This window comes from Podarcis raffonei, chromosome 4 (genome assembly GCF_027172205.1).
Source record: "Podarcis raffonei isolate rPodRaf1 chromosome 4, rPodRaf1.pri, whole genome shotgun sequence".
Classification (NCBI taxonomy): Eukaryota; Metazoa; Chordata; class Lepidosauria; order Squamata; family Lacertidae; genus Podarcis; species Podarcis raffonei.
Genome location: NC_070605.1, coordinates 99,305,039 through 99,332,250, shown reverse-complemented (window position 1 = coordinate 99,332,250; position 27,212 = coordinate 99,305,039). Strand labels below are relative to the sequence as shown.

General features: G+C 40.0%; 1 protein-coding gene across 3 annotated transcripts in view; it reads left to right on the top strand.

The window, feature by feature from the left end:
• The window catches only part of PIBF1 (progesterone immunomodulatory binding factor 1), an 81,240-nt gene that overhangs the window by 14,919 nt on the left and 39,109 nt on the right, over positions 1–27,212 (top strand). For 2 of the 3 annotated variants that reach the window (XM_053384675.1, XM_053384674.1), the window contains one exon: positions 5,323–5,421. The exons of the other annotated variant lie outside the window; for it this stretch is intronic. In XM_053384675.1, coding sequence (XP_053240650.1) covers positions 5,323–5,421 — 99 coding nt within the window. The remainder of the gene's footprint in view (positions 1–5,322; positions 5,422–27,212) is intronic. 3 annotated transcript variants of the gene reach the window in all.

The window sequence follows — 27,212 nt, the reverse complement described above, 5'->3', positions numbered from 1 at the left end:
GGGAGCGAAGACGAGGTTGCGCGCAACCTTGCCCCCGCTCCCAGACCTGTTCTGGGGGCTGGGGTCGGGGAAAGCTCGGGCTTCCCCCACCCCAGCCCCGCGGCTAAAAACGAAGCCAAGACAGCTAGCGGGATCCATCCTGCTCGCTGTCTTGGCTTCTTTGCTCTTTGGGGCTGGGGGGGGGAATAATTTTTTTCTTTATTCCCCCCCCCCCTAAAATCTAGGTGCGCCCCGTGGTCCGGTGCGCCCTATAGAGCGAAAAATACAGTACATAGACGCATTTTAGATTGGGGTGTTAATCATTCTGTCTCTGCTTATTTCCAGCACTTCTCTACATAGTGCTTTTCTAGACAAATACGCACTCTATTTTTCCACAACCCAATTCACTGCTGCAACAATCCTTAGGCCACATAATTAAGTTCGGATGCTTGGCAAATGCCAACTTTTGCAGAGCTGGAACTTGCTTTTAACCCAACTTGCAACATTCTATACTCTTCATCTACCACCACCACCCCTTCTCAAAAAGAGCAACGGCAACAAATACAATGGCAATAAAATGGTGGAGGCTACATTGATGGGACCAAAAGGAAATAATGGCACATTGTTACAGGCTAGAGTTCTAGGGCTGCCTAGCCTACAGCTACTGGGTTCCCTCCACTTGGAAGGACAATCACACAAGCATACTGACAGACTCTTGGTTGGGTTAACTTTGAACAAGGGCTATGGTTTTCCTTGTTGATGGCAGCAGGTTAAATTTAATTGAGAAGGAGTGGAGCATGATTCACACAAGGTACAGTGGAGATGTAACAGGGCCCTGAGGAGACAGGCGCTTCTGACACAAACAGAGGCAAGCAAAACTGAGGAGAAGAAAAGGCACTAAGACAACAGGGGAGGGAAAAATCACAGGAGCTCTCTTCTCCCTGACTAAGGCACATGCAGACACAATAATGACACAACGCACAGACAGAAGAACAGGATATGGTGTTTGAAAGATCTGCTTTAAGCAGGAAACTGACTCCCACTTGTAGGCATCTTAGCACCTGGTCAGAAACACTTTTCAGGTAAGCCTAGCAATCCCATTTCCAGCACCAGTTTTGAAATAAAGAGGTGACTTTCATACAAACAGACTTTCAAATTACATACATGAACTTGCAGGAAGAAGTCAATCAACTCAAGGAACACCAGTTTTCTGCACTGAAAGCAACAGATCTATTGACATAAGCTGAGGTGTACTTTAGTCCCCCCAAAAAAGAACATGCTCTTGAGATAGTAGCTGGTATGGATCAATATCTTTACATAGCAGTTCAAGGATGTAGCAGAAGAGTCTTCAACTCCTTTAGAAGCTGCAGGAATCATTTGATCAGTGCATGATCTTTAAAGAAAAGTGTTTGGTTCTTTGCAACTATAGCTTTGCAAGAATAGCTAGAATAAATCCCTTGGAAACAGTATTCCCAGCCAAAGTAATATTTCACTTTATATCATTTTGTAAGCCTTTTCTGACAGGCCTGTGTTACCTTTTCAGCCAGTCTCAGGACAGTCAGCATCTAATATAATATGAATAGATGGAAAAATCCTTATTTACACTCAACCCATCATACTGTCGCCAGTTAAAGTAGACTTGACTGGGCAAGATTACCTAATGATGTAACTCCGTATAAGGCAGCTTCATATGTTCATAAAAGCTATGCAAAACAACATCATCCTGCTGCTGAAAAATGGGCAAAATGATTAAAGGAAGGCAAGAGAAAAAACTCACTGCTTTTTGAGGAAAGAAGGAGGAACCCAGAAAGAAATTACATATATTTGTGGAAGATACAGATTTTTTTGCTGACATAAAGCCATATGTATTAGATCCTTTTCCAAGGATAATATAAGATCCCTTTTTCTGGTTTGAGGCAAAGCAAATTTCTCTCAAGGGATTGTTGTAACATCCCTTGCAGTGTTCTTGAAGATGCCTCTGGGCTTATAAATGTTGCCTTGAGCCATTTTACACATTACAAAACAGCAAACCTAGATTTGACACTGAGTGCAAAGGCATAATTGGCACCCTACTGACTGTTACATGTTTGCAAATAACTGTTTGTTGCATTCAATGTTACTTTCTTTGCATTTAAAATACTTTAAAGTGTACACTTAGAAAATGTGGTGTGTGAATCAATCCCAATAAGATTAAGAATCAGAGTAGGGTGTACACTAAAAATTTAGACAAATGCACCTGAAGTGACTTGGAGGATACATATTTGATTGTTCATTTACTGAATGCTCTGCTGTTCTATTTATTTATTTGTTGCTGGAACTATACGAATCAGCCTTGTCACAATGGAAAGTGTTCCTCAGTTGCATCTCACTTGATATTTTTGAATCCCTTTGTGTTTTGTTTTTAGTTTCCCTGTTTCTTGTTGCTGTTGTTCACTGGCTTAGTTGTAGTTTTCCCATTATTATTATTTGGCAGATAAGCACACACCATTTGCTCACTCAAAGAAAGTAAAAACAGACCTAACCATCTATAACTTTTGACCATAAAATGTTTTCCTCTGAGAATTTATTTTATTTTATTTTTTAGATACAGACCATTTTAAAATGGCAAATTGTTAGGAAAATTCTCCTCATGAAATGGTATTTGAAGGCCTGTACAACATTTGTACATAAGGCAACAGAGTCTGACATTTTCATCTTATAGTAGTTACATAAATCTGCACCACTTTAAAATTTTCTGTATTATAGGAAAGGGATGTTAATAGTAAAATCAGTGAGGGGGTGTTTGGGATGAGGGTGACCCCCCCCCAAATCATGGCCAGTGGTGAGGGATGATCCAATAAAACATCTGGGGGGTGCCAGAATGGAGAAGGTGGATCTAAAACATAATTGTCATGAAATGTTTCATTTGATTATTATTTTACACGATGACATCTAGCATACCACATCAGAATAAACAGCATTCACATGAAATATTTACCACATGACAATGATATGGTAAAGTCACTTTGTGAAGCAGCACCCACATCAAAAAGTAGTGTGAGAATTGAGCCTAGTGTTTCAAGCTTAAAAGCCTTATAGCTAAATGAGAGCTGCTTTTTGATCTAAAAATAGCAATTGTTAATGCAGCATTTCTCCTCCTCAAAAGAAACAATGAAACTTCAAAGGTGAAATCTCTGTGCAACTGCCACGTTAAAACACATATTCATAAAATAGGTGAATATTTGATATTATGAGCATAAATTTAATATAGGAGCTAGGCCTTAACAAAGTTTGGGTCTCAAATTAGGAAGAACTAAAAATAGTAGGGCTGTGATACAAATATTTTAGCATGAAAGGGGTTTTTCAGTAGCTTTGATAAGCTTTACCATTTCAGCCTTCATTCTGGGAACAGTATGTTCTTCAATCGGCCAATCAAATTTGGCAGTGTGATGGCATCACGGAAAACAAGTGAAGTTTATTCTGATTGAGGGTAATTCATCCTGAATTGCATTGCCCTCACTCTGAATTAGGTTTAGTAGCCACTTTCAACCAATCAGCACTATAGTCTCAGAATATGAGTCTAGCTGGCACCCGAGTGAGTAAGGGGATTGCAATTGTATTATTATTACCTACTCTTGAGGGGGGGTATTTAGTTATCAGGCAAGGGTATAACCCACTAAACACCAAAATGGTACCACAGTGGTATACATTAAAATAAGTACCACAATCCTAAACAAAGCCAAAACGCCTAATTGTTTATACCGTCTAGAAAAATTGTTTATATTTTATTAGATGCTTGACAACCTATGTTGGTTGCCAATCTGACCTCAGTGGTAAGTGTGCTCCACAGGGCAGGGGCCACTGTACTGAAATATGCAATCCAGAATACCATACAATGAATCTCAGGTCCATGTGACACTACAGAGTTATAAAAATATCTAAAATTCACACACACCCAATTCCAAGTCAGCCCTAGTAAATAGAGTATATAAAAGGAAGCATCTGTTATATGTGGATTCGTTTAAAGAAAAAAAGCATTGTCTGCCTGTACAAGGATTTCTATATCATAGGTCATATGCCATATTTTGTACAGTATAGATTGAAGTTGTCTACCGTATCTGCCTGTCTGGTTAGAGTTGTTCCAGCAAGGACTTGAGGAAAATGTGGCGATGGCCCCTACCTTGGGTGGTTAAAAAATATATTAGTTATATTCACACATCGTATCAGTGTATTATCAGTTGATGCTAATTATGTTCGGTAAATGGAACCTTCATATATATTACACACAAACACACACATTTGACTCCAGAAAACAGGATTTCTTACGGTTTCTTTCATACCCTGGCAAGAAAATGCTAGCCTAGATGGACAAGGATGTGATCTGCACAGCAATTCCACATTGTGACTTGGGACCAAATCCATCTCTTTGGCCTCCTTTGCCCACTTGTGGCTTCATGGTACACTTGCTAGACCCTGTTTGTGGTTTCTTTCCACCCTTCTTGCCCACAGTTTCCAACTATTTTACCATTTCCCTTTTTCATATAGCCTTCCTCCAGGTACTCCCCTATCCTTTATTGCTATAGTTCCCTGATGTTAACTTGTCTTATCTTGAAGACCTTACCATTCTGCTTCTCAGCTTTTAGATGCTAGGTCTTTCCAGTTACTACTACCAAAATCTCATTGCTCCCCCGTCCCTGAGCTCTTTGTGAGTTTCCTTTCCTACACCCCTGCAAAGTTCTACTCTCTGACAGATCTGTTGCTATTACACCTACCCTTTCAACAAGCCTTCTAAGTGGAGATCTTTAATCCCAGTTTGTATCTGCATTAGATTGGAATTGGTTTTTATATAAGTAATGAAGTTGTATGCTTTTTATTGTTGATGGTGTTGTTAATCTTTTTGAGATATTTCATAGGAAGTGATTCATAAATGGAATTAATAAGCTAGTACAGTGGTACCTCAGGTTAAGTACTTAATTCGTTCCGGAGGTCCGTACTTAACCTGAAACTGTTCTTAACCTGAAGCACCACTTTAGCTAATGGGGCCTCGTGCTGCCGCCACGCGATTTCTGTTCTCATCCTGAAGCAAAGTTCTTAACCTGAGGTACTATTTCTGTGTTAGCGGAGTCTGTAACCTGAAGCGTATGTAACCCAAGGGACCACTGTATTCTATCTAAATACATACACAAGTTTCTATGAAATTTTGAGGGAATTGGTGGATGCAGAATGGAAAGAAAAATGTATGCACATAACCAGATTTTCCCCTGTTGGAGCTCAGTTACAGAAAAACTAGATCAGTACCATAACTTGTGAAAATATACTAGAGAATAAAAGGAACATTTACTCTGAAACACTTTTGAATTTCAGAAATTTAAGAGAAGCCAGAGATAATGCTGTGACTGAAAGAGAGAGAGCTATTGCAGCTGAAAGAGATGCGTTAGGAAAACATGAGCAGCTTTTAGAACAGTAAGTACGTTCACCTTTCTTTTTCCTTTCACATTTATTTAAAAAGAGACTTCAACATTTGTACAAATAAAGTTGAGGTTTCTGGTTTCAAACTACTTGTTCAGAGGTGTCACTGTGCTTGACAGCTTGAGCTTCTCCTTTCACCCTGTCCAGGCTGTCATATTTAGATCTCTGACAAGCTAACTAGTGTAAATTGTTATTGGGAGTGAAGTATTAGAAAAGCCAAGTTTCTAGTAAACCATTTGAAAATTTAGCAGGAAAAAGTAAACTTCCCAACGAATGTATATTTGCCTGAACTGTAGTTTGGTAGTTGTTGTCTTTATTGGCATCTTGAATCCATTAGCAAAGATTAGAGATTTCCTTTGGCTCTCCGTGCTAAGCTGTGGAACATTCTGTTTATTGGCAATATGGACATTCTGCACTACAACTGTTAATTTGCCTGCATAACAACCTTTTTTAGGTAGTTAACTGCAGTCTCTGTCCCACTCTTTTAGTCATTCAACCTCATGGCTCCTTGTTCTTAGCTCCTTCAACCTTAGAGCCCCGTTTCTCACTCAGCTTGCCAGCTGGAAATTCTTAGCAGATAGGAAGTCAGAAGTCACTTATTGCTTCATTCATAAGGCTGTTATATCAGTGTTACGATAAAATCTGTGCTACAGCTTTTGACACAGCAGTCATGCTATTGAACACTTCTCTTGAGAAAGAACTTGGCAGACAGTCTTGGTTTATTGTCGGTCGTTTTCATATTTGTCATGAGATTTTCATAAGACTGCAAGTGGTGACATAAAAGTGTAGCATCTTTTATTACTGACTAACATCACTTGGCTTTTGATGTGAAAGTAAACCCATTTTGAAATTTTATGACAGATGTTAATGACAGTTTTGTGCTTATGTGAAAGCTTTTTATATCAGTCAGTTTCTTTTTTAAAGACTATATACTAATATGTTTTTGGTCTCTGGTCTCTTACTAAAGTGTGACATGTCTTATTTGATTTTCTTGCATATAAAGCAGTAAAGGATATAAATTAATGATTAGGATGTCTCAACTGAATTAGGTCAAAATAAAATTATGACATTTAAGGTTGTCAATATATTTTTAAACTTGAAATCAGCATTTCTGGGAAAGATGCTTACACGTACGTTTGTTTTTAGCAAATTGTCCATAAAAATTTTTTCTGTACTCATTTTATCATTAAACAAAGCACTTCTGGATTAACCTTGTATTTTTGCTGACTTTTATCAAACATATCCCACTCCCGCATGACCATGGGTTTTTGGGATACCTATGCTCTAAATTATTTTAAGATATGAATGTCTGGGGAAAATGAAACAAGTTAGCAAACAATGGCTGACATCAATGACCACACAGTTGCACAATAGAAATCCCCTGGCGCATCACGACTTCCACTTTCTCCTTTCCCTCTTCCAGCACCCTTCCCCTGTGGCGCAAGCACACACACACAAACAAACAAATCTGACCGGTGAGCTGGCTGCAGGGGAGCGAAGAAGAAGGAGAAGCCACATTGCATGAGCAAATACCACTTTGGAAACATTTTAAGCACGTGGTGCCTTCAAAATTACAGTGGGTGATATCGAAATCATACTCTTGAGTAGGCCTATTGAAATGGGTAAATTCTGAGAATGTCTAATGTTAAAGTACCACCCGGTATTTGTGAAACATTTTTTTTTTAAAGCAAACTTTGCTCTGGTTCCTGCTTCTGCCACCTGCTGCTTACAAGGGAGTGTATACTAATACCGTATTTTTCGCTCTATAGGACGCACCGGACCACAAGATGCACCTAGTTTTTAGAGGGGGAAATCAAGGGGGGAAAAATATGTCTGCTTCTCCCAGAGCTTCTTGGGGCTGTGAGGGAAGCCCAGGTTCCCCCCCCCCCCAGCCCCAAATAGCAAAGAAGCCAAGACAGCCAGTGGGATTCATCCCGCTGGCTGTCTTGGCTTCTGCCATAGCCGCGCAACCTCTCCAGCGCGGCTAAAGAAGTGTGGCTAAAGAAGCCAAGGCAGCGAGCGTGATCCATCCCGCTCGCTGCCTCGACTTCCTCTTTAGCCTTGTGCAGCCTCTCCTGGCTGGAGAGGCTACGCGCAGCTATGGCAATTCCCCCACCTCCCGCAAAAGCCCACAGGAGCCGCGCACCCTTTAAGGAGCGCGCGGCTCCTGCACGCTTTTCTACGAGGAGGGGGAAGGGACTGACTGACTGCATCAGTCCCTTCTCCCTCCTGGGGAGAAGCCCGCAAGAGCCGTTCAAAGCTTGTGTGCGGCTCTTGGGGGCTTTTCCTGCCTGCCTCCCCCCTGCATTCGCTCCATAGGACGCACAGACTTTCCCCCTTAGTTTTTAAGAGGGAAAAAGTGTGTCCTATGGAGCGAAAAACACGGTAAGTTTTCTTCAGAGTAGATCATGCTAATTAATTTCAATGGGCCTACTCTGAGTGAAATCACCACCTGTCAATCACCATAATGTAAGGTGATTTAACCCACTTTGCACAGCGCTTCCCAAATGTCGAACAATGCACTGGTTGCTGGGCACTCGGGGGGCGCTGTGCAAGGAAGTTTTCAAGCCCTATGCTTGGTGATTGGGCAGTGCTGAGCATAAAAGCCCTTTGCACAGCAAGTCCCAAACACTCAGTAGCTCCTTGAGTGTTTTGCATTTGCAAAGCACTGCTCAATCAACGAGCTGTCAGGTGTTTGGGAAGTGCAGTTCAAAGTGCTTTGCAAGTCCTGCACTTCACGTTCACAAAGCCCTTGGGGAGCAGCGTGCAAGAGGCTTTTCAGGCACTATCGATTAATAGTGCCTGTGGTGCACCTTTCAGCCAACCTGCTCCCATGTAGGATGTCCAATATAGGACAGGTGGATGTGACTAGGCTGAAACAGTCTCACGGACTGGTGGTTCCCCATCCCCGATTTAAAAGAATGGAGTGGGATGCATGAAATATTGTTGCAAGTTTGCTTCATTGATGAAGATAATTGATCTGTGGAAGATACGGAGGGGAGAGGGCAGAACCAAAGGGAAAGGAAGTATTAATTATTTGAAGCCATCCTGATTCAACAGGATTGGATATAACATGCAGCCAAATCAATAAATAACATTTCTTTGTATGAGCACGTACTTGGGGTGTTCAGGACTGATCAAAAAGACAAAAGTGTATTGTTGCTAACCAAGCCCTAGTTACCAATGTTGGTATAATCTGAAACTTCCAAACATATTTGTTTATACAAAGTATATGGAATGTTGCCTAGCCAGACTGGCAGTTAAGAAATGCCTCTGGCAAACCATGTGATGAAGAGTGTAACTAACACCAAATTTTCTAGTCAGTGCAATTATTATAACTTTATTCTGGTGACTAATAAATCAGTTTCTTAGTCCAATACCTGTTTATAAAACAGAAACAAAATTAGCACCATAATTGGACAGTAACTCTGCATATTCTAAAACTCAAACATAGATTTTAAAATCTGCTCTTTTTAGTTATAGAATCTTGTCTTTTTCTGAAGCAATTGATCGCTTACATCAGCCTGAAAAGCTGTGTTCTCTGTGCTTATGGAATTGCTAAAACTATTGCTTAAGGTGAATCACAAGTTCCAGAAAAGGAAAATCTCTGTTGATGTAAGGTGTAAGGCAACGTACGGCAAACACTAATTAGGAAAATTAAATTCTTAGCCAGCAAATCATTGCTGTAATAGGAAACATACTACCCCAGAACCACCCCAAAAAGGCATTCCGGGGTTGGGAGACTCTTGAGCAAGGTATGGCACAGAGGGCTGCAGATGGATGGGAGATCTGGTGTAAATCATGGCACCCTTCCTCCTTTGTGCAACTGGAAGTGCTGTCCTGCATGCACTAAACATGTTTCAATCCAAGCTGTTGACCGCTTCATGAGCTATCAAGCCCCACAATGTGTGTTCAGTTGTAGCTATGCATTTAAACATATATATTTTATAGGTTACAAATGCATCACAGACCCCATCAAAAAGATGTAGCATTGTCATATGGAATATCTTCTTAGAACTTCAAAATACAGTGGATACGAAATTAATTCGTTTCGGGGGTCCTTACGTACCCCGAAAAGTCCACAACATGATGCGCCGCTTCTGCGCACATGCATGGCACAATAGAGCACTTCTGCGCATGCATGTGCGGCGAAACCCGGAAGTATACACTTTCGGGTTTGCCACATTCGCAACCCGAAGGTAACGTAACCCGACAGTCCGCTGTACTTGTAAAACTATGTTTGAAACTGTGGGCAGACTTTTAAGCATGCTGTTTGTTTTTTATCTTTATTTATTTATTTCATAAAATACACCACCTGATTGGGGGGAAAAACCCCTTCAAAAATAAAAGAAGAAAGTCAAGAAAAATTTACAACAGTACTTTAAAACAGGCAAAAGTTAACATGCTAAAAGAGATTAAAACTACCTCAACTTCCTAAGCATCTATAATTGTTATAATCCTGTTTGGATAGTATGCCTTATGGACTATCACTGGACTACTTAACATTTATTTATTTATTTAAAATACCAGTATACCACAATTCCATTAAAATTATCAGAGCTGTTTACAACAATTATACATATATACAATTAAAACCACATAAAAATTTAAATAGGAGATTGTTAACAACAACAACAACAACAACAACAACAACAACAGTAATAATAATTTATTTATAACCCACCCATCTGGCTGGGTTTCCCCAGCCACTCTGGGCAGCTTCCAGCAAAATATTAAAAATACAATAAAATATCAGACATTAAAAACTCCCCTAAACAAGGCTGCCTTCAGATGTCTTCTAAAAGTCAGATAGTTGTTTATTTCCTTAACATCTGATGGGAAGGCGTTCCACAGGGTGGGTGCCACTATTGAGAAGGCCCTCTGCCTGGTCCCCTGTAACTCCGCTTCTCGCAGTGACGGAACCGCCAGAAGGCCCTCGGAGCTGGACCTCAGTGTCCAGGCAGAACGATGGGGATGGAGACACTCCTTCAGGTATACTGGGCCGAGGCCGTTTAGGGCTTTAAAGGTCAGCACCAACACTTTGAATTGTGCTCGGAAACATACTGGGAGCCAATGTACCAAGACCGGTGTTATGTGTTCTTGGTGGCCGCTCCCAGTCACCAGTCTAGCTGCCACATTCTGGATTAGTTGTAGTTTCTGGGTCACCTTCAAAGGTAGCCCCACATAGAGCACATTTGCAGTAGTCCAAGCGGGAGATAACCAGAGCATGCATCACTCTAGCGAGACAGTCCGCAGGCAGCCTGTGTACTAACTATTGCAGGAGATGTACTCTTTAACTGTCTCCATAAGCCTCCATTTATTTGTGAAACAGTCTGATCCTGAATCTAAAAGTTAAAGAAAAATCCACGGAGTGAGTCTGAAAATAGTGATACCTGCCTGCTATCCTGCCTTCATTCTATGATAAAGTGGCATTTGACTTTTCGACAAAAAGAGACCCTTTTGACTATTATTAATGGGACATGAATGCATTGATCTAGCAACATATAAATTTTCAGCAATAGTGCTGAAGGAGCATCAACCTCTGACCTTCATTCACCTCAATGTTCCATAATGTTTAGTGTCTGTAGCTGGAACCTGTTGCTTTGCTTTGCTTTGGTTTTGCTTTAACAATTTCTTTGGGCAACATTTATCTCCACAAATAAAGCTGTCCCGGCCTCCTTTTGTGGGTTTTTTTGCCCTTGACAGTAAGGAAAACTGACTTGAGAAAATATCTTATAGTACTGTATCCATAAGCGTGTATCTTGGGAGGCTTGGAAGTCACACTGTCACAAATTCAAGGATGTGTATTCTGCAGTCGGAACTCCCTAGCACTGCTGTGGTTTTGGGCTTTTTTATTGCTTAAGAGGTATAAGATGACTTGCTTTCACATTGGCTTATGACTCAGAGTAGCTACCACTTTGGCAACACATTTGCATACAGATGGACAAAGAACCCAAAATGCAACAATACCAGGATTTGGCATAAAGTCTTTGCATCTCTATTCTTTAAAAGAATGGTGTTTAACACTTCCTCTCTAAAGACTGAGTTTAGAATCCAGAGGGTTGAGCTTTTGGCCTTGGCTTTACAAGCTTCACCAACTGCTATTTTAAAAAGGAAAACAAAGGCTTATTAAAAAGCAGTGGGGCAAAAACTTGACCTGCAAAAAACAAAAGGAAGCATTTATTTGTTATATTTATTTAACTCACCCCCTCCCCTCCTGTAATTTCAAATCAGTTTTCAAAGTGGCTTAGAGAAAAAGATAATAAAACAATGAAGGGAACAGCATCAACATGGCATCAAATGGCTAAAATCAACTAAATGTGTGTGCAAATGGCTGACACTTAAAACTTTTCATGCTAGGCACCAGATAAGCAGCTCTAGAGAGAGAGTTCCATGATTGAGAGGGCTCTCTCTTGGTGATATCTGATTGCTATGGCACCTGCAGAATGGTCTCCTTTGCAGAATGTTTTACACAGGAAAGATGCCCCTCATATATGTATATTAACTTAGAAGTTGGAGACTCGCCAATATTATCTTTGGTGGCTAATCAATTGGGCACCAACACCAAACACATTGCTAAAACCAGTACAGTGGCACCTTGGGTTACATACGCTTCAGGTTACATACGCTTCAGGTTACAGACTCCACTAACCCAGAAATAGTGCTTCAGGTTAAGAACTTTGCTTCAGGATAAGAACAGAAATCGTGCAGCGGCAGCAGGAGGCCCCATAAGCTAAGGTGGTGCTTCAGGTTAAGAACAGTTTCAGGTTAAGTACGGACCTCCGGAACAAATTAAGTACTTAACCCGAGGTACCACTGTACCTTCTAAATATGAGGCATGCTTCTGCATAGGCAGGTTCAGCAATCTTGAAACAGATTAGCCATTTTAACAGAGGTGCAAAAAGGGAGGGCAGAGTTATTTGGCTGTATCCGGCTAAGTCCTACTCGAGAGTAGAGCAATTGAAATTAAATGAACCTAAGTTAGCCATGTCCGTTAACTTCAGTGGGTCTACTCCTGAATAGTACTAGCATTGCATATTACATACAGACAGATCCTTAATTAGTGAGCTTTTTGTTTTTATGTTTTAAGGAAAAATGTGTTCTGATCTAGGATAAACTGTGATGGATTGTTCTTCTAATGGCAAAAGACACAGTTGGAACTTGAAGTGTTTTATCTTCATTTTAAAATACATATTTTGACATGTACAGATGGACATTTCAAAATTTAATAATTTACGACTTCAGAAAGAGTTAGGGTGGCTCCCTGCTTAACCAGAGTGGAAACAAGACGATTTCAGTAGATACCAGGTTGTACGTCTTGTGATATTGCAGGACCTGTGAGTATCCCATGATTTTAAAATGACTAAATTGGAAGGCGGTTATGGTGTTTAAAATAGCATCAAGCTATGTTTCTAGCTAATTTGCCTGTTTCTTCAACTTTTGCCAAAAAAATAATAATATGTTTGAAGATAAGACTGTTGAAGCTCAGTTTTCTTCTGAGCCTAAGGAGACATAGATGGATGAAATATGCCCTGCCCAGCCACAGAAATGTGTGTGACTTGCTGGTTAAAAACAGTTAGTCTTGGTGATTTCTTTATTTTATTATTGATTGATTCAGATAATAAATCAGTAAAAGACACAGGACAGTTATATTCTACCCTCATGGAAAAACTAACTAGAGCACTTAAAATTTTAAAAGCATATATATTTGTGAGCATATATATTTTTGAACATAGGGCGGTATACAGCTAAACAGTTCTGCTAGCACAAGGACTTTTAGCTACACAATGGAATGTCCCTGTGCACCCTCTAAATCTGCTATGGGGGTTTTCTAGCCTTCTGGAGCAGATTTAGGGGGTGCACAAGAGAAGAAGAGAAGATAGAGAAATTCCATTATACAACTAAAAGTCCTTGTGCTAGTGGAACCGTTTAGCTGGATACCACTCAATTTCTACATATTCTTATGTAGTATTCCCTCTTATATACACTGCATGTTAATTTTCTGATTATATTGCTTTATTTGCTGGGCTACCTTTTAGTGTATTTTTCACCTGTGCTGCTACTGGACTTCTTCAGTATTCTATCCCCTTCTTGATTTAATCCTTTGATTAGGACAATGCATCCTAGTGGTGATTTCAGTCACTTTTCATAGCCCTTGAAATGCTATTTAAAACAAATTGCGGCTTGAAACTTCTGATGGTATATAATGGCAGCATGATTAACTCTTGTCTATTCTCATAACTATGTTTATGTTACTCTTTTAGCTGTGTGTTTGTATTACCCTAGTAACATGTCCATCATTATGATACGTGGAACAGACAAAGGGTCAGAGTGAATTCCTGTATATTGCAGGGACATGGTTTTTTTTTTTTTATGAATGAAGTTGACCCCCTGGCATGCATATATATGGTATGACAAGGTAAAAATTCATAAAGGTTTCAAAAACCATATTGTTAGGAAAGCATTATACAATGTTTGGATTCGTTATCAAGATCTGTTGGAAAATAAAACCCCTAGGTGGTTGTCACCAAGGGAGGCTAAGGAAGTTAAAAAACTCAATATGGAATCTAAATGGCCAAAATATTGGGAAATCATAGAACAAGAAGGTGGAAATGTGAAATTACAGAGTTATGAGAAATTGAAATCTAAAGTAAGAGATTGGCTTCATTATTATCAGATAAATGAAGTTTTTAAACAGGACAGGAAAACCGGCTTCCAGGTGGAAAAGTCAAAGTTAGAAACAGAATTGTTAGAACCCAATACTAAGAATTTGTCAAGAATGTACAACTTGCTGTTGAAATGGAATACACAGGATGAAACGGTTAAATCAGCTATGATTAAATGGGCGCAGGACATTGGTCATGACATTATGTTTGCTGACTGGGAACAGTTATGGACCACCGGTATAAAGTTCACGGCATGTAATGCCTTAAGAGAGAATATCATGAAAATGATTTATAGGTGGTACATGACCCCAGTCAAGCTTGCAAAAATTTATCATTTGCCCAATAACAAATGCTGGAAATGTAATGAAACTGAAGGTACTTTCTACCACCTTTGGTGGACGTGCCCAAGGATTAAGGTCTTCTGGGAAATGATTTATAATGAAATTAAGAAGGTGCTTAAGTGTACCTTTCATAAGAAACCAGAGGCTTTTCTCCTGGGCATGGTAGGCCAATTGGTGTCAAAGAAAGATAGGACGTTTTTTATGTATGCTACAACAGCAGCAAGAGTTCTACTAGCAAAGTATTGGAAGACACAAGAACTACCCACGCTGGAAGAGTGGCAGATGAAGGTGATTGACTATATGGGACTGGCAGAGATGACGGTCAGAATCCGTGACCAAGGGAGAGAGACGGTGGAAGAAGATTGGAAGAAATTTAAATTTTATCTTAAAAATTGTTGTAAAATTAGTGAGTGTTAAAATGTCATGGGTAAAGCATAGCAGATTTGCAGAGATAAATGATTGGACAAGAGGAAAGAAAAGGGTTAAAGAAAGGAATTTATAAGTAATCTAGATCAGGGGTTGCTGAAAAAGTTTAAAATAGGGATGCAGAAAAGGGAGGCATGGGGAAGTCGTTGAAATTGGGTACATGAAAAAATTCATGAAATTATACATGTTTTTATGTTTGTTTGTTTGTGTTTGTCGTTTGTAATGTCTTATAATGTATGTTGAAAAACCAATAAAAATTTTATATAAAAAAAAAAATGAATGAAGTTGACCCTTCCACCCTCCTGGTATCAAGAACATAGAGGCATCTCCAATAACAGCACTGTGTGTGTGTGTGTGTGTGTGTGTGTGTGTGTGTGTGTGTTTTAAACTACATTTTAATCTTGATTTTCCTTCAAGGAATTTAGGATGGCACACATTATTTCTCTGTTTTCTTTCCTCTCCCCTCCCTGCCCTTTTTTGCCACCACACACCACACTGGCTTTTTGTGTGACAGTGAGTGGCAGCAATGCACCTATAACAAACCAAGTAAAGATGTGTACTCAAGTTGGGGGACAACATTGGAATTAGGGTTAAATCTGTGCTTGCTGAAGTGGGTTATTGTCTCTCCTCCAGAGCTTTCCCAATTGCAGCCCATTTATTTTGTCCTGTAGAGCTAAATGGGAGCCCCGGAAGTGAATTGTAGAGCCTACAAAGAATTAAAAGCTGGAATTCTATTTGGAAAAAGCAAACTCTGGGCCAATTAACTGAAGTAATGGTGCATGTGTTTGTATAACCTGTTCAGTTTAGTCTTCCTTGGGAAAATTTGCTCCCCTCTTTACTCTGATCTTAAGCAAAGCCATGGCAGTTCATAAAAGCTGGATGATAATTTTAAAAACAATTTAAAGAAACGCTACAACCATAAGGACTGTTTTGTAATGTCATCCTAGATCTGTGAATAAAAACAGCAGTGAAAACAGACACATTTTCCAGAATTTTAAATATTATGTTTACTGGAGCGGAAGTTCCATAAATTACTGCCAATGAAGTGTGAGTATGTTTCTCCCACTTGTAAATGAGCTTTTATTTCCTACAGTACATATTCTGCTGCCACAATGACTCATCTTATACATGTTTTAGTTTAACTCCAAAAACATTTTAAATCTTGGCAGTGGTACTGGGATGTTGCACCCTGCTGTAGAAACTTAAAAATTTATGGTCAGTTGCAGCAATAACCAATGTTTGCTGGTGTTGATGTCTCCAGGTTATATAGAGTGATTATGAGAATATTTAAAAGAATTGTGCATTTGTTGTTTTCTGAACAAGACTTGATGTGGTGGTGATTCTGTTCTCTGATCTGTCACAACTGGGCACTTGTTGACTCAGAAAATAAATGAAACAGTATTATCGGTTGCCCTCTCTCATTTATGCTAGCTAACTCCTTGCACATGCTTACAGATAATTGGTAAATGGAATGAAAAATGGAATTCTGTATGGGAAAATGTTTAGAAAGTTGCTACTATGGGACTGACGTAGTTGTGAGACACTTTACAAGTTTTAATATCTCCATGGTGGTCTGTAATGCTGGTGATAGATTTGTTTATGTGTCTACATTCAATTTTTTTTACAGCTAGCACCTTGATTCTACGCACATTTACTTCTCAGTGTCCCATGGATTAGAGCTATAGAAATATCTGCTTGTGTAAGCATATTAATCAATATAGGGCATTTTCTTTCAACTGAAGTTTTTGTTGTTGTTGTTCAACAGGTTTTTCCATTGGAAACGTTGCCAAGTTGTACTTTTTTGTTGTTTAACCCAGGACTTACAACGTAGTGGAGCTCAACTTTCTGTCATGGCGTTATTTTCTTTCAAATGTTCCTAAGCCTGATGGCATCCCCTGTGTTCATAATCCTTTTGGTAATTTATCTTCTCTGGATATGCTTTCCCTGAGCTGATAAATGACAACTGCTTTGTGCCATTTTAACTACTATCCTTCCAAACCTTCACTGGTGACACATAAAAGCTCATCTTACTCATCATGGCTTTCGGACATGCACGATGTTGTAATTTGTATATAAGCACATGCGAATTCATCTCTATACTAGATGACTTCTACCCAGATTAATTTTGACAGTTTTGCAGTCTTTAAGCTCACAAATGCCCCAAGTTTACTGCAACGGAATAGTGCAGGTTTCAGGACCAATACAAACCTTCATTCTGAGACTGCACAGATATCGTCAGAAGGCAAAGGAGGCTTCTAGATCCTGTCCATTAGAATCTGGTGAAAATACTAAAAAGTTTTGGGATGCAAAATTGAGAGGTTGGGGAAGCGTTGAACTGCTGTTTAGAACCTGTGATGTATTGAATGAAAGCCAGTAAACTGAAGCTCAGTAGATTATTTATTTATTTCATGTATAAGGTGATAGTTGTGTTGGTAAGTGGTACATTTGACCAGGAAGGTAGGCTTCTACCTGTTCAGGTACATAACCAGCCTGAGATACTGTTGAATCAAGTATTGCCACTGGCCTATAAAGCAGGTTCATTCACTGAGCTGCAGTCCTTCCTATGTTGAATGCACCTCACTTCTCTTCTCCAGCGGTGGTAATAGACAAAATAAAAGGGAACCTGTAGTGAGGGACAGTAAAGATTGTATTGGCTTTAAAAAATAATAATTCTCTCCCTTCCCCACTGCCTGGTCTGCCTTTTTATATGATGGTTCTTTGAAGGGACACGGAAGATGGCTTAATTTTGGCTCCCTTGTGCCGCAACACACACCCTGTATTTGTTACAGTCATCTCTTGGAAGTTAATGTCAGATCTCTATATACTTTATTTTTGTATCTGTTCCTGCAGGGATATGTGCCGTTTTAATGGTGAAGCCAATCATAAAGTTGCAGTCCTTAACTATAAAATCAGACTAGTTCTATTGTGCTTTGCAATATGTAGTTAAGATGCAAGCTTTAGAGGAAATGGAAGAAGATGCAGAGAGGTTGTTGTTCCAAAGAAAGAACTGGAAATAATCTTGACCGACAGAGAAGGAAGAGAGAGAGCTTGCCCAAATGTATTTTCTGCCCTGGCTTTTTGAAGCAATGCAGAACCTCCTTTGGAAATTAGGCTTTATCCTTTCAATCCGCACCCAGTTTAAAAGGATGCTGTTAGATATAAAAATCTGGATGAGGATTAAACAGAACTGATTTTATAACATAAATGTGCCTAGGTCTCACTGGATTTAACTACAACTTTGCACTTATTAAACTAAAATGTACTATGTGTTCTGTGCAGGATTTGAGCGTTCTGCATTGCTTAATTGATCATTGCCGATTCAGTGATGGTCCAGATGTTGTGATTTTTATCGGCAATTTGTTCTAGCATCTGGATGCCATCAGTATTTTTGAGCACCTATTAGTTTTTATTTCAGAATTGCCAATGAATGTTGGTTTTGTATACTAATAACTCAATTCAATGAGTTTAACAGGCTTCTAACTAGACAGAGTCAATTTATTTATATACCACATATTCCCAGAAATTCATCTTTGCGCAAAGCACTTCACATAGAAAACAGTATCATTACTGTAGTACAGTAACAGTACATAATGCCTTTAGTACAACATTAACACACACAAATAAACAGAGATAAAAATTTAAGAGAGATGAAGCCCACCAATGGGTCAAATAAAATATCAAATAACTTCCTCTTCAAAAGCAGCCCCATACCTGATGACATTAGTGTCTGACAAGCATCCTCCCCTCCTGTTGTTTATGCCTCAAAAGGTTAGAAAGTCTACCCAGAGTTCTTCTGCAAGTGGCTCCCTTATGGAGGCCCTCAGGGTTAAGCAGGTGGAAGCAGCCATCCTCTCCAATGGCAAATACAGTGCACGTGTCTCTGAATTATCTAGCTTGTATCTAGTCTCATCATGCTCATGATCCCATAATCAGTCAAAAATTAAAGAGCCATCCGATAAGCAATGGCTGGATCTTTGCACAGAAACGATAATAATTTTGGCCCAGTATATATAGTTAATGAGGGACACGGGTGGCGCTGTGGGTAAAACCTCAGCACCTAGGACTTGCCGATCGCATGGACGGCGGTTCGAATCCCCGCGGCGGGGTGCGCTCCCGTCGTTCGGTCCCAGCGCCTGCCAACCTAGCAGTTCGAAAGCACCCCCGGGTGCAAGTAGATAAATAGGGACCGCTTACAAGCGGGAAGGTAAATGGCGTTCCGTGTGCTGCGCTGGCTCGCCAGATGCAGCTTGTCACGCTGGCCACGTGACCCGGAAGTGTCTGCGGACAGCGCTGGCTCCCGGCCTATAGAGTGAGATGAGCGCACAACCCTAGAGTCTGGCAAGACTGGCCCATACGGGCAGGGGTACCTTTACCTTTACCTTTTATATAGTTAATGGGTGATGTTGGTCCTTATATGGAGGATCAGTCAGAGTTCACACAGCCAGCACACACCTAAAGTAACGCTTTGTGTGGATATCTGTATGTGTGGATATCTTCACGTATGTATACAAAAGAGCCTGATTTGCGTACTGTGTCCCATTTTTGAGTAGGAAGAACCATCCAGATCCAAGAACCATTTGTGGGCCTCCCTGTGAAGCGACTCTGACTCTCAATACTTTAGTGTTCATAGGGAAGAGGGATGCACCAAGTAAAAGATGAGCGCTTTCTAGTGTCTGAGCTCGATCAAAGAAATAGCCAGATCTTGGTTAAACCCCCCTGCATTAAGGCCAGGAGAACAACAAGTATGAATAAAGTTACATATTATAGGACAGGAACACACTCAACAGAAAAAGATTGCAGTAAAGTGCCAGTTTGGTGCATGAAGCAACAGAGACCTGGGATCACATAGCAGGTTCATTTAGGGGCAGCTTTGGTAGGGCAGGTGTTAAGCATGTATCAGATACCAACATCGTACGGTGGTGGTGTCAGAGAGTGTAGGCAGCAATTGAATTGGGTGCCAGCAGGTAGCAACTAGGAAAGAGTGATTTAATGTCTGTTGGTGACAAGTTTTCGTGGGGTTTTTTCTTTAGGTTTGGTGATCTTGGAGGCCCACAGGATTTGAGAGAGAGAGTGTGAAAGAGAGAGAGAGAGAGAGAGAGAGAGAGAGAGAGAGAGTGTTTTCAGTATGCAAAAACAATATGTGAGTGGTGCTTTGACAAAAGACTTTTAAAATCATCTCAATAATACCCTGCATTCATTGCACGTTATCCTTATTTTTCTTCAAAATTTTGCATATACTTTGAATTAAGATCTTGTATTTTACTTTCCCCAGCAAAAGAAACAGTTCTGCACAATAGTAGGTTTTACTTGCTGCAAAAGCTGATTCAAACAACCCTTTTCCCTTTCTTTTTCTTTCTTTCTTTCTTTCTTTCTTTCTTTCTTTCTTTCTTTCTTTCTTTCTTTTCCTTTCCTGAATTATAAATGCTGTATTTTCTCCATTTCCTTGCTTCTGGCTACCTTGAAACACAGATCCCCCCCCCCCCCACAAATACACACACTGCATCCATCCCCTCTTGTGGGTTCTCTGAATTTCATGGGGGTCATATAATGTGGGAGTTGAAGGAAAGAAGCTGGAGGAAAACAAATACAACTGCCTCTTGGGTGGAAGAATCCAGGATAGTACACACAGTCCAGGGATTCCTTACCCAGCCATCAGGGAAGGGGGGGGGAAGGAATGACAGAAATGTATCACCACAATAACAGATTGTGTGGCGGAAAGGAAAGGTCACAGTGTGTCTAACTAGGAACTGAAATCTCTAATTTAATCTTTCTAGGTTTATCTTTCAAGAGCGCATTCAGCCAAAAATATGCAGTAGAGATCTGCTTATTCTTTTTTGAGCACCAGACTTCAATTCTTTGGCAAGCTGAATGTCTGAGGCATCAGGGAATGCAAGGGGGAATATTTCATATAGAGGCTCTTCGTTGAATTAAATATAGAAAAAACAAATGACACTAGAATAGTTAGCATGAAGAAATGTTTTTTTAAAAAAAATATCTGAAATTTAAAGCTTTAGAAATTTAAAGCTTTAGTAGCCACAAGCCTGGCTACTAGAGATGACCACACTAAAGATTAAAAATACTTAAAATCTCACAATAAAGAGGAAGCAATTTTCAAACATAGTTGGACACAGTGTCAGGAACAGCCTTGCCCTGTGAGTTAATTGACCTTGTATCTACATGGAGACCTGAAAGGCATTGCTCTGGTTAGAATTCTGCCCCCGCTCCCCGTAAGCCTCTTGCATGTATAGCATTCTAATTTTAACATGTGTTAGTTTTGAAATTTATTTATCCATGGCTTCTAGCCCTTTTATTGGAAACAATAGGGGAAAATGTGGCTTTGCTAAAATTAGTAGGATTGTTTTATGTGTAGCTTAATACATAACTAAAAGGGATGCGGGTGGCGCTGTGGTCTAAACCACAGAGCCTAGGGCTTGCCGATCAGAAGGTCGGCAGTACGAATCCCCACGACAGGGTGAGCTCCCATTGTTTGGTCCCAGCTCCTGCCCACCTAGCAGTTCGAAAGCACGTCAAAGTGCAAGTAGATAAATAGGTACCGCTCTGGCGGGAAGAAAAAGGGTGTTTCCGTGTGCTGCTCTGGTTTCGCCAGAAGCGGCTTAGTCATGCTGGCCACATGACCCGGAAGCTGTACTTTGGCTCCCTCGGCCAATAAAGCGAGATGAGCGCTGCAACCGCAGAGCCAGCCACGACTGGACCTAACGGTCAGGGGTACTTTTACCTTTAGCTAATACATAGTTAAATAATCTATGATCAAACTATATTGGTCCATAATGAAAAATACTTTCGTAACATGAGTATTTGGTGGTCGTTGTTTTCATTTAGAAGTCTACATTGATATTTCACTTATGTCGTTCCCTACAAATAGACCTGTTGTAGTATATATACTGTATGGCAGTAATGGGGAATCTTTTTAAGGTTCACATTTGCACTGGGGTAATTGGTTGAGAGCTTATTCACAACAGCAGATATTGAAATTTGTTGGGTGTTAGAACAGTAAATGTGTTTAAAGAAGCAATATTTGGTGCAGCTTAAATCACATCGCATTCCTTTTTTAAAAATCATGACGAGAGAGTTGAATTGGATTTCTTTAAATGCATGCTTGGGATTCCTATCAACCCAGTTGTTGGGCATACTCAGCATCTTCAGCTTAGGCAAAAAAATAAAAATACTGCATTCATTCAGTGGTTCATTTTGCAGCCAACGACCACAGATGATATTACAGCTGAGATGTTTTATGACGGACATAACCACATTGTGGTACTTGATTTTGGCAAAAGAAGACTTCTTACCAATTCTAGAGGTAAAAGGAAACATAAAGGGCCTCATGAGGAATATTAACTTGCCAAGAGTAGTATTTCCAGCTCATTTAATTGTTGGAAGAAGTGGCATTGCTTATAATTTCTATTCACTCACAAGTTCACTTTAGATTAATCTTGTTAGGGTTTTGGTTGTTGTTATGAGATGACAGTGGGGAAAAAGAGGTCTTCCATTCTGATCAAAAGACTGGCATCTGATTTATTTATTTTAAACCCCCTCCCCCAGCAAAGGAACCCACATGGAAAGCTCCAAGGAAAGGCTGATCTCATTACTAACTTGCTGTAAACTATCTATGCGTGCTGTGGCGTACTTTGGAAATGTATGTAGCCTGTGTCGACTTATACTCAGCAGACTGTATCTGCCACAACCTCTCCCGCTTTCCCCAGCTTCATTACACTGCAACATCATTCCATTCTGCAAAGCAAGCAGGTGCTTGTTGAACATGGATGGAGCTGCGCTGGAAGAATGTTGATGGACACTCAGATTTCCAGCCACTCAGGGAGGTGTACATAAAATGGCCAGTTTCCAAGAAGTCTCATACCTCTGTTGTAATCCAAACTTCTCTGGCAGCGATGGTCATGGTGAAGTGTCAAAACAACATATTTCTGTTTTATTTTCATTGCGACACGAACACCTGAAGCCTTCAAATGTGTGACTTAGTCATGCAAATGTGGATGAACCAGTCTTTTTAGCCAGTGTGAAGGGCAATCTCTTGGTAGAAACACCTTTAATAAAAAGAAAAGACATTCATGAAATAGTTTTAAGCACTCAACATTTTTACTTCAACGTATTTAGATCTGTGGTATATAATAATATAGAAATACATAGATATATATATATGCTGTATGTAGTATATAGTATTTGCCATGTGTAAATTCATAAATTGTATACTGGAGAGACACTTCATCGATTTGATATTTGATCATATCTGGCTAATAAGAGCATTAACTCCCATGTTCTTTAATAATAATATAATTATAATAATATTTATACCCTGGCCCATCAGTGTACGGTGATGCACTATACACAGTAGAGGAAGGATCATTGAAGACCACTTACTATTAAAAACAAATGCTATTTAGCATATTATTTATTGTTTATTTTATCACCAGTTCCTTCAGAAACAGATTTAGTTTGTGGATTTTCTTTGTGCATGAGACTTACACGGTCTTTCTTCAATTCTGTGTATTTATCACATGCCAAAATAAGCTGCAAATGTTTATTGCCATGTTGGAAGAGTGGCAATGACGTAGGTTACTATTTAGCTACTAGCGGAGCTGCTCAGTATTCAAAAAGTTTAAGAGGCAGTCATTAGAATGTGACTGCTGTTTTGATGGATCTTCTGACTGTTGTCACGTTGAAAGGATTTATCCCAAATGTAGATAATGAAGTATTTCTTTGTGCTTGCGGTGACAGACTAATGCTATTGGTGAGCTTGCTTAAAAACCTTTTGCCGTAGCCAGGGAGATCATTACATGCTGTTCTTCTGTTAACAAATGTTTGCACAAAGTTGAAAATATTACCACAGTGACAAAACAGCCTGAACACTGGACATATCAAGCTCAGGTTAAGAAAATAAATCCCAGCTATTTCACTTGAAGAGCAAAGTCTCCATTGTAATCAGCAAAGCTTAATAGTATTCTGTGTTACAACATGGTAAGAGAGGACAAAAAATGTTTGAGGTAAATTAGATCATAGTTCAGTCTTTGAGGTAACAGCAGCGCTGTAGAAGTTACTATTATCACCAAACGCCGTTTGTGTGGCTTCTAGTCAGTCATGTTTTCTGTCCCTGGTCAAAGTTACCAATGAATGGGAATAAATAATTTCATTTTTTATTTAATTTACTCATTGTTATGTATTTTATTTTATTTTAATTTAATTTACTTTATTTTAATTTAATTTACTTCATGATTTTAGTTCTGTACGCATTTAGTTTAATTTCCATTACGTTCAGTGCGACTTTCATGCACATTTCTCCAGGCTAAGAGCCCTTGCTTAGTAATGGTATTCTAAAATTGCATTCCTTTTCTGCATAATGATGCTGTGTTGATGGTGATAAATGGATTTCTAATTTTGATTCCTTTTGTATTCTGCATGTTGTTTTGCTGCATTTTCATGTTTCTGGCCCAGTAGCTCCTGGTAGTGGTGGGGCAGAGGGCATTAAAGCAGTGATTATGGTACAGCATTTACAGCAAGAAGCTTTAACAGAGCCGTAAGCTTCTCCTCAGTCTGTCGAAAAGAGAGATTTTACTAAACCAAAATGCAAAACGCTATGTACGTTTAATTACTAGATGGGAAGCAAATGCAACATCTGGCAAGAACTTCAGTTTAAATCACTTTTACTGTTTTGGACAACAGAAATAGTACTTAAAAGAAGATAACATGCACTAAGGGTTTGTCATCTGCTGGGAATTGTAGCTGCAGTTGCCAAAAAAAATAGTAGTATAAATCTTCCTCTTATTTCTGTATTCACTTACATGGAATATTGCTACAGGAGCCACAATACAAACTCCAGTTTCACTGGGAAACAATTCTTATGCTAAATGAGATTGCATGGCCAAGCAAATGGCTTATTTGGACAATAGAAGCTGATATCTAAGAGCAGGTTACTGGGCTAAAGTTCATTGCAGGATTTGGGGGGGGGGGTCAACTTTAGGTTACCTAATGCCCTTGAAATGGACTTCTATGGATATTCCATTAGTTGGTTGATTCAGCATTTCTCAAACTAGATTAAAGTTGTACATTCTGCTGCAGGAGATTCCCAGTTTTCTGTTTTATTTATTTAGAGCATTTGTACTCCGCTCTCCAGGGACACAGGTGGCACTGTGGGTTAAACCACAGAGCCTAGGACTTGCCGATCAGAAGGTCAGCGGTTTGAATCCCTGCGACGGGGTGAGCTTCCGTTGCTTGGTCCCTGCTCCTGCCAACCTAGCAGTTCAAAAGCACATTAAAGTGCAAGTAGATAAATAGGTACGGCTCCAGCGGGAAGGTAAACCGTGTTTCTGTGCGCTGCTCTGGTTCGCCAGAAGCGCCTTAGTTATGCTGGCCACATGACCCGGAAGCTGTACGCCGGCTCCCTCGGCCAGTAAAGCGAGATGAGCGCCGCAACCCCAGAGTCGTTCACAACTGGACCTAATGGTCAGGGGCCCCTTTACCTTTACTCTGCTCTCCAGCCAAAAAAGGCCCCCATTGCAGATGAAATCATGAAATCAAAACAAGACACTCCCTATGCTCAAGCTTACATTCAAACAAACAAACAAACAAACATTATTTATATCCCACCCATCTGGCTGGGTTTCCCCAGCCACTCTGAGCGGCTTACAGCATATATAAAACATAGTAAAACATCAGACATTAAAAACCTCCTGATACAGGATGTCTTCTAAAAGTTATGTAGTTCCTTATCTCCTTGACATCTGAAGGGAAGGCGTTCCACAAAAGGGAAAAGGAACAATGAGAGGAGAGGAAAATAAAACTCAAAACTCAGACACCAATTTCTAGACAGTTGTTCCCATATTGACTTGCCGGCATAGTTCAGAGGCAGAAGGTTCCTGACAGAGCTGGCCTATCACAGCTGAGCCAATGGAGTGAGCTCTGCTTCTCAGCTCTCAATTCAAAATTGATTATTTCTTCACTTTATTTGTCTAGAAAATGTTTTCCAATTAGCCCTAACTCTCCAGAGTATTTCCATCAGCACAGATGACTAAAGCATGTTTTAAATATATCTATTATATATCCGACTTTGAGGTTATCATTTCTGAATGAAGCCCATTTAGCAAGAATGTGCTATTGATGGATATATAACTGAGAAGCTATTAAAGGCTGTGGCTTTCCCAGTAAGTGTATTCTACATGCACAAATTCTGGACTGCAAGTATGTGTAATGGATACATGTGAATCTATGCACATTAATTTCATAGTTTTCTTCCACCCAGGAAAAATTGTGAAAGTGATGTTTTGCACAGTACTTGATAGCCCAGGTTTTGAGCACCTCTTTTGAAGCACCAAAAGCCCTTTTTTATTTCGATGGCAATCTTTGCCTGGGGTTTTAAACTGTAGAAAGGTGGAGTTCTTTATCTCTTTATCTGGTTTTACATTGGATTATGGGGGTGTGAGAGAAAGATTAGGAAGATGGTTCCTGTTTCTAAATGTAATTAATTTTATTGCATTTAAACAATCCAGTCATGAAATATGCTAGAAAATATTTAATTAAGAATTGGCAGTTCTAGACAGAACTTTTGCAGTTTCCAGAGAACACAAAGAGGGGAGACAAAAAGCCTAAATTTTTCTTGGAGTCAGAACCCCAAGTTTAGGAAAATCAAGTATTTTAAACTGTGTTAGCTGTACCTATGGCAACCTTCTAATAGATGTCTCACTCAGCAGATCTCAGAGTGGGTGGTACCTCACCCCAGGGGGCAGTGGGATTACCATGGGGTCACTAAGAGGCAAGGGCAGGGCTCAGCAACCTTTTTCAGCCGTGGGCCAGTCCACTGTCCCTCAGACCATGTGGGGGACTGGACTATATTTTGAAAAAAAATATGAACGAATTCCCATGTCTCACAAATAACCCAGAGATGCATTTTAAATAAAATGACACATTCTACTCTTGTAAAAATACACTGATTCCCAGACCATCCGTGGGCCGAATTGAGAAGGCAATTGGGCCGGATCCGGCCTTAGGTTGCCTACCCCTGGGCAAGGGAGTAGCACCACCTGAAGGTGGGCCCCCTGAGCATGTTGCTTGATTATTTACAGTTGACCAGGCTAGAGTCTGTCTGAGCCAGAAGAGAAAGATGGGATACAGTACAGTGGTACCTCGCAAGACGAATGCCTCGCAAGACGAAAAACTCGCAAGACGAAAGAGTTTTCCGTTTTTTGAGTCGCTTCGCAAGACGAATTTCTCTATGGGCTTGCTGCGCAAGATGAAAACGTCTTGCGAGTTCTTGCGAGTTTGTTTCCTTTTTCTTAAAGCCGCTAAGTTAATAGCGAGTTTGTTTCCTTTTTCTTAATAGCGAGTT